At 44.3% G+C, this 12,338-nt stretch overlaps 2 protein-coding genes across 2 annotated transcripts; one reads left to right on the forward strand and one right to left on the reverse strand.

Annotated features, from left to right (window-relative positions):
- Nucleotides 1-5,009: 5,009 nt before the first annotated feature.
- On the forward strand, nt 5,010-8,282 carry LOC119356164 (disease resistance protein RPM1-like). The gene has a single exon (XM_037623081.1). It carries the CDS (start codon nt 5,053-5,055, stop codon nt 7,825-7,827), a length of 2,775 nt encoding a protein of 924 aa, XP_037478978.1. The 5' UTR covers nt 5,010-5,052; the 3' UTR covers nt 7,828-8,282.
- Nucleotides 8,283-9,017: 735 nt separating this feature from the next.
- LOC119356165 (deSI-like protein At4g17486) lies at nt 9,018-12,028 on the reverse strand. Its single transcript, XM_037623082.1, has 4 exons — nt 11,721-12,028; nt 10,550-10,837; nt 10,387-10,467; nt 9,018-9,681 (listed from the first exon to the last, which is right to left on the reverse strand). Exons 1-4 carry the CDS (start codon nt 11,839-11,841, stop codon nt 9,542-9,544), a joined length of 630 nt encoding a protein of 209 aa, XP_037478979.1. The 5' UTR covers nt 11,842-12,028; the 3' UTR covers nt 9,018-9,541.
- Between the last annotated feature and the right edge of the window lie 310 nt (nt 12,029-12,338).

The raw sequence follows: 12,338 nt of genomic DNA on the forward strand, positions 1-12,338 counted from the left end.
GGGCGAGGGCGCGGGCGACAGCGACGACGGGCGCGGGCGACGGCGACGCTGACGGCGGGGGCGGCAAGCGGCGTCGGGGCAGCCTGGCGGCGTCGATGTCGTCGAGGTCGTCGGGGGCAACTGCGAGATGAAGATGAAATTTTTCACAAGTGGGTTATATACCCAGAGCTTTGGTCCCGGTTCGTGGCACCAACCGGGACCAAAGGTCTCTTTTCAGGGAAGCAGAGGCTTTTGGTCTCGGTTGGTGGCACCAACCGGGACCCCCCTTTAGTCCCGGTTGGTGCCACGAACCGGTACCAATGCATACCTTTAGTCCCGGTTGGTGACACCAACCGGGACCAAAGGCCTCTTGCTGCCTGCGTCACGGCCAAAAGTTTAGTCCCACCTCGCTAGTTGAGAGGGATCGAGAGTGGTTTATAAGCGCTGTTGCGCCCATCCTTTCGAACTCCTCTCAACTGCAGGCTTTCGGGCATAATTTGTCACTATGTGCCTGTGGGCCTACTGGGCCTCGTGCGGGCCTGAATCCTGGCCCATGGTTGGGTTTCTAGTCGTATTCAGGCCGTTGGGGCCGAGCAGGTGGCACTTTTTTTATTTTTTTTGTTTTCTTTGTTGTTTTATTTATTTTATTTTGTTTCTACTTACAACAAAATACTTACTATTACTATTTTTATTTATTTTATTAAAGTTTATTTATTTTACTTTATTAAAGTTTATTTTGTTTCTACTTATTTATTTTATTAAAGCTTATTTTATTTTATTTTACTTTGTTTTTACTTATTTATTTTATTAAATTTTAATTTATTTTATTTTGTTTCTACTTATTTATTAAAATTTATTTTGTTTCTTTCTGTTTTTCATGTTTTGAAGAGAAAATACTTATAATACTAAAGGTTTATAAAAGCTTTTTAGTTGATTCCTTTTGCTATTAGAGTTTTATAAAAGTGTTTTTAGTTGATTTTACTTTTGCTATTAAAGAATATTATAGTTTTGTTTTAGTTGATCATAACATAATATTTTAATTGATTATTTTTGAGCTAAATGATGTTGCCTTTTAGTTGATCACGGTTTCATATGGAAACTCACCTGATACACAGGGATTTCATTTTTTTAAACTTATTTGAACTCCAGACTTTTTGTGTGTTCAAAATGCACCATTTAAAGCCACATCATCAATTTTCAACCTTTTTTTACTTCATTTGTTATTTTTCATGCATTTACTGATTTTTTTGAGCTATAAGACCCTGAAATTCAAAAGCATTTCAAATGAAATCTGAAAAGGTTGAAAGTTGGCATGCTATTATCATTTCACCCACATAACATGTGCTAAAAAGTTGAGAGGTTACGGCAAGAACTAGATGCACTTCGTGTACAAAATGAACAATCTTTTTCGAAGTATGAGGGTTTCATACGGAAACTCATCTGTTACACAGGGATTTCATTTTTTAAACTTATTTGAACTCTAGACTTTTTGTGTGTTCAAAATGCACCATTCAAAGCCACATCATCAATTTTCAACCCTTTCTGACTTCATTTGTTATTTTTCATGCATTTATTGATTTTTTAGCTATAAGACCCTGAAATTCAAAAGTATTTCAAATGAACTCTGAAAAGGTTGAAAGTTGGCATGGTATCATCATTTCACCCACATAGCATGTGCTAAAAAGTTGAGAGGGTTACGGCAAAAACTAGATGCACTTCGTGTACAAAATTGACAATCTCTTTCGAAGTATCACGGTTTCATACAGAAACTCATCTGTTACAAAGATATTTCATTTTTTTTAAACTTATTTAAACTCCTGACTTTTTGTGTGTTCAAAATGAACCATTCAAAGCCACATCATCAATTTCAACCCTTTCTGATTTCATTTGTTATTTTCATGCATTTACTGATTTTTTTGAGCTGAATGACCTTGAAATTGAAAAGCACTACAAATGAACTCTAAAAAGGTTGAAAGTTGGCATGGCATCATCATTTCACCCACATAGCATGTGCTAAAAAGTTGAGAGGGTTACGACAAAAACTGGATGCACTTCGTGTATAAAATGTACAATCTCTTTCGAAGTATCAGGGTTTCATACGGAAACTCATCTATTACAAAGAGATTTCATTTTCTTGAACTTATTTGAACTCCAGACTTTTTGTGTGTTCAAAATGCACCATTCAAAGCCACATCATCATTTTTCAACCCTTTCTGACTTCATTTGTTATTTTTCATGCATTTACTGATTTTTTTTAGCTGAATGACCTTGAAATTGAAAAGCACTACAAATGAACTCTTAAAAGGTTGAAAGTTGGCATGGTATCATCATTTCACCCATATAGCATGTGCTAAAAAGTTGAGAGGGTTACGACAAAAACTGGATGCACTTCGTGTACAAAATGGACAATCTCTTTCGAAGTATCAGGGTTTCGGACGAAAACTCATCTGTTACAAAGGGATTTCATTTTTTTGAACTTATTTCAATTCCAGACCTTTTGTGTGTTCAAAATGCACCATTCAAAGCCACATGGATAGATAAGTGACCAAAATAATAGAAGTTCATCATCACATTATGTGTGTCAAAAACCATTACAGATTCACATGGATAGATAAGTGACCAAATTAATAGAAGTTCATCATCACATTAAAAACAAAGTACACACATAGTTCTCATTGAACAACATATAGTTCTCTAGAGCATCTAGTTAAACCATACATTGAAACTATGTGAAACATTTCATTGCAACAAAAAATGCGACCATAATCACAACCAAAGGTAAAAATTTATCCAACGGCATAATGATACCAAGCCTCGGTACGAATGGCATATTTTCTAATCTTTCTCATCTTCAACCGCATTGCATCCATCTTGATCTTGTGATCATCGACGACATCCGCAACATGCAACTCCAATATCATCTTCTACTCCTCATTTATTTTTATTTTTTCCTTCAAGTAATTATTTTCTTCTTCAACTAAATTTAACCACTCGACAATAGGGTCGGTTGGAATTTCCGGTTCAACTACCTCCTACATAAATAAAATCTATGTCAACTTGATGGGCATAATCGTCATAAACAATAAATGAACCAAATAGTTATAAAAGATAATATATACCACATCCGAATCATAGCCAGGATGAGGGTCGACGGGGGCGGATACCAAAATCATCGCACTATATAAGCACAAGCAATAATAAAAGTAAGAAAATTAGACAAGTATCTATCTAAAGTAAGAATTTTTTCTTTCAGAAGAAGATAACAGGCTCACCATAGTGGTGCAGGCGATGAGATCGGCGCGGGTGATCGACGGCGGTGAAGACGGGGACGGGACGTGACAGACCGCTAAACCTAGACAAATCTCGGGGAAAATGGAGTTTGAAGGTCGAGCTTTGAGAGGAGAAAGCTTAACTAGCGTGGCTTGGGGATTTCATCGAACACCTCGTGTGCATAGGAGGTGAGCTAGAGCAACCAAATGCCCTCTCCTCGCCGGCCAGAAAAAACTGAGCACTGTGGAGTGCTCTGCTACAGCGACGGGGTATATATAGGCAACTCATTTGTCCCGGTTCATCGCTGGAACCGGGACTAAAGCCCAGCCTTCTGTCCCGGTTCGAGCCAAGAACCGGGACCAATGTTTGTGGGCCAGGAGCGAGGTCCATTGGTCCCGGTTCGTGCCTGGAACCGGGACAAATGGGTCCATACGAACCGGGACCAATGCCCACGAGGCCCCAGTCGGCCCCCTGGGCTCACGAATCGGGACGAATGCATCCATTGGTCCCGGTTTGTGGAAGAACCGTGACTCATGGGTTGGCCAGGCCCGAACGAAAGCACATTTTTCTACTAGTGCGCGTAGGTCGCTGTCAAGCGACATAGGGCGTACCCCTTCGCCTGCTGCTGTTTCTGTGGGCCGGCCCATTCGGGGTTTCACCTGAACCTTCCCTGAACCGGGTTTTTTGTTTTTGTTTTATTTTTTCTTTCTTTTCCTTTTCTTGATTTTTTCTTTTTCTTTTTTGATCTATTTCAGTTTTCTTTTTTTGCTTATCATTTTTTTCTTGTTTTTTTGCATGGCAATACATGTCTCATTCATATCAGAAAGATTAAAGTACAAGTCACGTAAGGACCAACATGACAAAACTAAAAAAATAGAAAAACATCTCTGAGGTTGACACCAATGAATGTCAGCTGCCTTCGGCACAACCATAGCAGCCATCGAAGAAAAGAACGACGGATCACCTCATCACTCGAGCTCGACGCGGCTCCATCGCTGATATATAGCTTTGCGGACCTCCAAGGTAGCTCACCAAAAGTGAAGCCTTTGCCGTTGAACAAATCAGATCGGGGCAACACCCCAGACACATCATCGAACTCCTGATCTGGCACCCCACCACGACTAAGACGCCGAAGGAGGAGACCATACCTGCATCCACGAACCACGAACCCAGCACATGTTTTGTCTTTCAAATGTCGTCGATGCAGACCACAATCTGCATCAGCTCCTGACCTACCTCCCAAACTCCACGCCGACAGTGGAGCAAACGCCGTCGCAACCGTGGAGCCCGAGGACACATGTCCACAACGAGAATGCCACCGCCAAGCCATCCTTGATTGAATAGACTGGTTTCCAAATCCATCTCCAACCATAGGACCGATGGCCTCGTCAGAGAAGGATCCGAAGAATCTTTATTCAACACCGTCATCGTCGCCACCGAAGTCAAGACGATGAACAAACCTGAAAATCTAGACTACAAGGGAGTAAAAACGATCCACACACGTAGATCCGGCGACCCCCTCACCACTGGCGACTGAGGTCGCCGGCGGAGGAGAGCCGCCGGAGGACGGCGCTGGAATATTGGCCTCTTCTTACAATGGCTAGGGTTTCAGCCAGGACGAGTGGAAAACATTTTTATTCTTGTTTTTCATGGTTAGCTGTTCCCAGACGATCAATTCAAACAAAAAAAAAATCAACTAAAAGAAACTATTCCCAGACGGGATAGAGAGAGAATCGAATCGCTGCCGCCAGTCAAAGAGAATCGCTGACTTGCCACACCACGCAGCTCGTCTACGGCGAGGTCATGGCGGAGATGATCGCGATATCGCTCTCGGCGAAGGTCGCCGCAACACTGTCGCGCAGTCCGGCCGCCGACATCTCCTCTCTCGTGGCCGTCCGCTCGGGCATCGCCGCCGCGGCGCGGGACCTGGAGCTCCTCCGCGCGTTCCTCCGGTTCGCCGACTCCCGCCGCGGCGCGGACGCGCTCGTCTCCGCCTGGGTGGACCAGATCCGGGACGTCGGCTTCGAGCTGGAGGACGCCGCGGACGAGTACGCCTTCCTCTCCGGCGGCGGCTTCGTCCGCGCCTGCGCTAACTTCGGCGCGTGGCTCGCTCTGGCCAGACGGCTAGGCAAGGCGCGGGTGAGGCTCCGCGACCTGTCGGACGCCAAAGAGCGGTACGGCATCCGGCCGGCCTCGGCCTCGGCGTCAAGCTCCGCTCCCGACGGCGGCACCGGGCCCGTCGTAGGCCAGAAGCTAGCGGAAGCAGCGCATTTCGTGGAGCATGGGGAAATCGTCGGCGTTGCGGCGCACAGAAGGTTACTGATGAAATGGCTCACGGAGGACCTTGACTCTCGGAGGTCGCTGGTCGCCGTGTGTGGGATGGGCGGCGTTGGCAAGACCACTCTGGTCACCAGCGTGTACAAGGAAGTCGCCGCAAGCCGCTACTTCGACTGCGCTGCATGGGTGTCCGTCTCCAAGAACTTCACGACGGATGACCTCCTAAGGAAAATTGCCAAAGAATTGCACCGGGACGCCCGTGCCGGCATGCCAGACATTGACGAGATGGACTACCGGTCGCTGGTGGAAGCTTTGCGTGGGCATCTCGCCAACAAGAGGTACCTATTATTGCTGGATGATGTCTGGGATGCCAATGCGTGGTATGAAATCCGCAATGCGTTGGTTGATGATGGAACCGGGAGCCGGATAATCATCACGACACGCAGTCAAGATGTTGCCTCTCTCGCAGCATCCACCAGGATCATCATGTTGGAACCGCTATGTGAGCAAGAAGCATGGTCCTTGTTTTGTAACACCACATTCAGGAAAGATGACAACCGGGAGTGCCCGCATCATCTGGAGCATTGGGCTGTGAAGATACTGGGCAGATGTTGTGGTCTACCATTAGCAATTGTATCAGTTGGTAACCTCCTTGCATTGAAGGATAGAACGGAATTTGCTTGGAAGAATGTCCATGACAGCCTTGACTGGAATGAAAGCAGTGTTCGTGGAATTGGGCAAGTGTCAAGCATACTGAATCTGAGCATTGACGATCTGCCTTATCACCTGAAGAGATGTTTGCTGTATTGCAGTATATACCCTGAAGATTTCTTGATCAAAAGGAAAATTCTGATCAGGTTGTGGATTGCAGAAGGCTATATTGAGGAAAAGGGCCAGGGCACATTGGAGGAGATCGCGGATGATTACCTGAACCAGCTAGTGCAACGTAGCCTGTTGCAGGTCACGTTAAAAAATGAGTTTGGAAGAGTGAAGCGGCTCTGCATTCATGACTTGATCAGAGATTTGATTCTGCAAAGGTCCATGAAGGAAGGGTTCATTGTATTCTCAAAGTGTTCGCCAGCATTGGAGTCAAGCAAGAAAATCCGTCATCTTATACTTGACCGATGCGAAACTGATCATATAACAGTTCCAAAGTTGACATCGATTCGCTCCTTCAATGCATTTATGGCAGATATGGATTCTTCAGTCTTGTCAGGTTTTAGGTTATTAACCGTTTTAAACTTATGGTTCGTTCAGATAGACAAACTACCTAGCTCACTGACCAATCTTCTTAATCTGCGGTATCTTGGCATCCGGTCCACTCTCATTGAAGAGCTTCCACAGGAATTGGGGAAATTACATCACTTGCAAACTTTAGACACCAAGTGGTCCATGGTCCAGAGGTTACCGCCTAGCATCGCGAAGCTCAAGAGCCTGCGCCACCTGATATTGTATAGACGCCGATCTGCAGATTTTAGGTATCCAGGGCCTGGTTCAGCAATTGTATTTCCACAGGGACTACAAAACCTAACCTGCCTGCAGACCCTTAAATACGTCGAAGCTGATGAGAACATGGTCAAATCTTTAGGAAGCTTGAAACATATGAAGAGCTTAGAGCTATTTGGTGTGCATGAGAGCATTCTTGTTCATTTGCCCTCATCCATCTCCAAAATGAGTGGCCTTCTGCGCTTGGGAATTGTCAGTCGAGATGCTAATGTATCATTGGACTTGGAGCCATTTTCTCAACCACCAATAAAGCTACAGAGACTTTCATTGACAGGGATGTTAGCAAGAGGTAAGTTGCCTTCATGGGTTGGCCGCCTTGATAGCCTCGTGCAGTTGCGTTTATGTTCATGTGAGCTCAAGGGAGATTCAATTGGATTGCTCTCATCACTTCCCAGGCTGTTACATCTTACTCTGAACAATGCATACAGCGACAAGAGCTTGACCTTTCCAGAAGGCTGTTTTCCAGTTCTTAAGAAGCTGAGTTTACATGACTTGCCTAACCTTTCTCATGTAGAGTTTCAAAAAGGGAGTCTTGTACATCTAAATGAGCTAATCTTAGGCCGTTGTGATGACCTAACTGAAATACCCCAAGGCATCGAGAACCTCACACAGCTTGACAACCTTGAGCTTTTTGAAATGCCAAGTGAGATAATACAGAAGATTCAAGATGGAGAAACATTACAGGGGAATTATGAAGATTCTCAGCGCACTACAACTGTTAAGAACATCCACTGGTATAATGGACAATTGTTGCAGAAAACAATTTACACCAACCTATTCACAGTTCAAATGTAGGGCATTGAAAAATGGATGCAGCATTGTGTGAAGTCTACTGGATTGCTGGGCACTAAAAAGATGGATGGGCATCAATCACCTTGGAGGCGTCATTTTGAGGTTTTGGCACTGCTTCCACTTTGTTCCTTCTCCAGCCAGCTTTGACGGTTCAGGCAACGACCAGAGGTGTTGTTTCAGAGTTTCGGACCCTCACCTCTTTGTCATTGGTAAAGAACCTGTTGGTTACGGAATGTGCATTGCCATGAAACAAGGAGGCACGTGTGTGTGTGTGTGTGTGTGTGTGTGTCCTCAATGCTTCGCCATGGTGTTGTTGTAGAGGCAGGGTTCATGTATTTGTATCAGCTTGATGCTTCAATAAATAGCCGGTTTCCAAGCAAAAAAAGTGAAGCATGCCCAGATATTGTAAAGCATGCACTGATATACAAATCCAATTAGTGAATGAAGTTGATCTTGAACTGTGGACTTAAAACCCTCCTCCTTATTTTATCTTGTGGATTTTATAGCATTTGTGGCCACATTGGCAGTGATCTAGGGTGATAATGCAGCTGGGGCTGCACATATTAGTACAGGAGAAATTAGTCGCTGCATTTCACAGGAAAAAGACATGTTCACTGGATCACGGATCTCAGTGCTTTATAGCATACTTTCTGTAGTTACTGTAAATTTTAAATGCTCATCAGTTGGTTTACCATATGTTCTCGAATGGTGATGGCTTTCATATAGAATGGAACAAGTGTTTTACACAAGCTTTTCATGAATATATGAATTTGTCAGCAGATTGCTGCAAGGAGCACAATGGATTAACAGATAAATGAAATAAGATTAACATGATGACATTCTGAGATACCTCTTTACACATAACATTATAACAGAAGACGGAGCGAACTGAATTCAAGCTATTACACAAGATTCTGGTATTATGTCATACGGAGACGTAGAAGGGAACAGTTATTAAGCCCACTTCTAGTAGTAAGAAAGACTTCACGAAATTGTCGATCATGAAGTTCCTCACAGGCTTTACATCCACTGCATCAGGTGATATGAGCCAAGTGTGTGCAACTGTACGTACATTTCTCCACTCAATTGCTGTTTGCACCTAATGATTGAAGTGAAAAAATATATATAGCCATCAATCCCTCTGGAGTAGCACACGAAAAATCAATCTGCTACATACACTAGATTTTCTCTAATACAGTAAAGCTAGTGTATTATGTATAGAAGAGAGTTCTGCAAGCGCAGTTACAACGCCAGCAATAGGCACGGCAGACAACCCCCCAAAAAACAAAAAATATATTACAATATACTGATTTAAGTTTACATGGTACTCATTTGTCACAGCATATTCTGTGGCCGTACAAGCAGTGCGCTAGACCAGGGTTTCAAGCTTGTGCTAATATGACCACGGCATGCTGCCAATTCAGATATTCATCACAAACATCAGACCGTTGCAGCGAAGGATGACAGCATTTGCCTGCGCCTGGCAGCATACGAGAACACAAGATACTGATGCCTGAAGAACTATGCAACAACTGAGCAAAAGACAAAGAATTGCAAAATCACTTCTTTACCAGACAGACAATTCCTATATGCGTACACAGCAAAACTCGTTGGAAAAGAATAAATACAATCAACATTCAACTATACTTGGATATCATACAAGCTGGCGAAGTACGACCCGTTAAACTGCAGCAGGGAACCCAAATGGAAGGATAATTCAAACAAGATCTTTCGATAGCTTTGGTGACACGACTATAGATTGAAGGTCAGTGCCTGCGGCTGGTAGCAGGTGCTGGTCCAGGTCATCCATATCACTGTCCCCATTAAGGGATGAACCTGATGAATCCACATCATCATCTAGCAGATAATCAAAAACAGCTAAATGTTAGTACGTAGATTTTTTGGTAAGAAAGAGAGGAAGAATGAGAGTAATTAGTCAATACATAAGTTCGAAAGGAAAATCTAGCTATTAGAACAAGTGACACACCGTCTATAAACTCTCTTCCATTCTGGACAAGTATCAGCTTTCAGTGAAAATGCCAAGTGGCTTAAAAGAGTGTAGTACTAAACCAGTAGAAATCAAAAATTTCTCATGTTGTTCCCTCTACAGCTCTACTTCATCTAAGTTTCCCTAACAAGAGAAACATCACGACTCATTCTCTTTTCAAGATGAATATGTAAATACGATCAGCACACTGAAGAATATAGCTCACCAAATGGACAGGGGAGTGTTTTTCTTTTATGGAAAATGGGAGGGCGGAAGACAATGTACAACACAAAGCCAAACAGATTTACTGCGGAGATGGCATTGCACATGACCGGAATGTCCTCTTATTATTTCTTACTAAGAGATTTCTGAGGCATGCATCATTCAAAACATACAACAAATAGTATAACACTCAAATGGCTGTTTACAGTTTGAAGCATACAGGTCATTTAGAATGTGAACTACAACTACACAACAAGCTGTAGCTAACAACTGCATGCAATTTACTCAAAATTATGATAGACAGCTATCTTCCCAAATTATAAGCAAAATGCAGGCACTAGAAGCAGACTCACCAGAGAATGCAGGATGGGTTGCTCCGTGAGTAACAGTAGAGACTTGAATGCTTTTTGGTAGGAGGCGATTGAAAAAGTAACCTAAGAATTTCACAAAATACAATCAGTCACCTATCGTTCCGAGCAAGTCAGGAAGAGAAGACATAAAACTTGTAATACTGACCCACTCTTGCTAGCCGATTTACCCATCCAGGGGCTGGTTTTTTGGTTATGTTCTTACAGACATCATCCGTAAAATGGTTGCAGTTCTTTGAAATCAGATGATATGTATTCCCATTGTACTTTCCTGCAAGAGTTTGAATGAACGAGCGGAACTCTGCCCTAGACATCTCAGTTGTACCCATCCATACAGACCTTCTATAGACATAGCCAGGGCAACGTTTTGGTTCAACCTCAAAAACCCCACTGGTTGAGAGATCATGGGCTCCAAAAGCATATTCCAAACCATGAACTGTAGATTTCAGTTACAACAAAACAATGAGTTAAAGCTCACACCTCTAGAGAGAATCCACAAAATGCATGTCTGGAAAAAAAACAAAAAAAGCTGCTACACATAAAAGCATGAGCCAATAGCCCAACGTGCAGTAAATATTTTGACATAACTAGCAACCTCAGTCCATAAAATGTAGACCGCTACCAATGAACATATCATGTATGACTAGCACTCTACCATTTTCATTAGCTGCAAACATTCAGTTATGATGCCAGCTCAATGTCAAAGCTAAAAGAAGCGCTAGGCGTTAATTGTGTGTTTTGCCACCACCTTGCGCTTTTCTGAAGCACACACTTGAGCGCAATTATGCCGCGCACATTAAGTGCTAGGTGTTTCGCTACTGCCTAGAGCCTAGGCGCGCATTTTTTTTAACTATGCTCGATATCCACCTGTTCTTCAAACAAGAACATGACTGCAACATCACACACAAACTCTGCCGAGAGATTTGCCACCAACCCTGTCAATCAATAGATACACCCATACATCGTTATAATTCACGACCATTCTTCAATTTTTAGTTTTCTTCTGCATCCTACAACTTCCTCATAGAACTGAAAACTACTTTGCCCTGACAGCTGGTTTAAGCTGCTTGTTTACTAATTACTGGTCACCAGAAATTCAGGCCACGATCAGTCCATCACCCGTCAATTCTTCCCTTGCACTACTACCCTGTTATCCTGCCTCTTTCCAAGCACTAACCTACAGGACTTACGGCAGCGTCCCTGTACAAAGCTCAACAAAGCAACTACCAACATACGTACAGTACAGCGTCCCTGTAGGTACTAGTTAGAACCAAATCAAGCTCCAGCGAGTAGGAAGGGAGAGGGCGGAGAGTCAGAACCTTCGATCCCGGAGTGGAAGATGCCGAGGCCGAACCAGTAGAGGTAGTCGTTTATGGGCGTCAGGTCGTACACGTTGAGGACCACCGCCGCGCCGCCGCCGCCGCCGTTCTGTGCCGCCATGCGAACCCCGCTGGCGCTGCAGATCCCTTCAGCGGCGCTGCATTAGCGTCCACCCGCCGGATCAGTGCCTGGGGGAACCCATGCGGAGCCGGAATTTGGTCCGCTTCGGTTCGATTTTGCTTGGTTCTGGGCTCGGAGAGGGGAGGGGAAAGCGTGGTTAACGTCGGGGATTATCTAGGGGAGTACCACCCCTCCTGTCTCTCGATGGTCTTAGCCATCCGTTACGCGCTGCAGTTGATGGTGGATTCTTTAGGGTGGCCGTCGTGTGGGACCGTCTGCGGGCGGGTCCGCATTGTCATGGATGCAGCTGGGTTGTTCTGCGGGTGGGGGAAGGTTCAGTTATGCTTGGTGATGGAGAGAGGTGTCTGATAGTGGGGAGTCACGACTCGCAGCCCGCAAAGGCGCGCCCACGGGACGGGCGGGCTACGTCGGGCTCGTGGGTCCCAGCGGGAAGAGGAATGGTGGCTTTGACTCTTCTGGGAAGAGAAGGCTTGGCC

The sequence above is a fragment of the Triticum dicoccoides genome, chromosome 2A, assembly GCF_002162155.2.
Source record: "Triticum dicoccoides isolate Atlit2015 ecotype Zavitan chromosome 2A, WEW_v2.0, whole genome shotgun sequence".
NCBI lineage: Eukaryota > Viridiplantae > Streptophyta > Magnoliopsida > Poales > Poaceae > Triticum > Triticum dicoccoides.

Excerpts from the sequence above, each read along its gene's own strand:
- LOC119356165 (XM_037623082.1), bottom strand. The coding sequence starts at position 11,841 with ATGGCGGCACAGAACGGCGGCGGCGGCGGCGCGGCGGTGGTCCTCAAC. Across the intron at positions 10,468-10,549 it reads AAATCGGCTAGCAAGAGTGG|GTTACTTTTTCAATCGCCTC; the intron begins GTCAGTATTACA and ends TGAAATTCTTAG. Across the intron at positions 9,682-10,386 it reads AACCCATCCTGCATTCTCTG|ATGATGATGTGGATTCATCA; the intron begins GTGAGTCTGCTT and ends ATTATCTGCTAG.
- LOC119356164 (XM_037623081.1), top strand. The coding sequence starts at position 5,053 with ATGGCGGAGATGATCGCGATATCGCTCTCGGCGAAGGTCGCCGCAACA.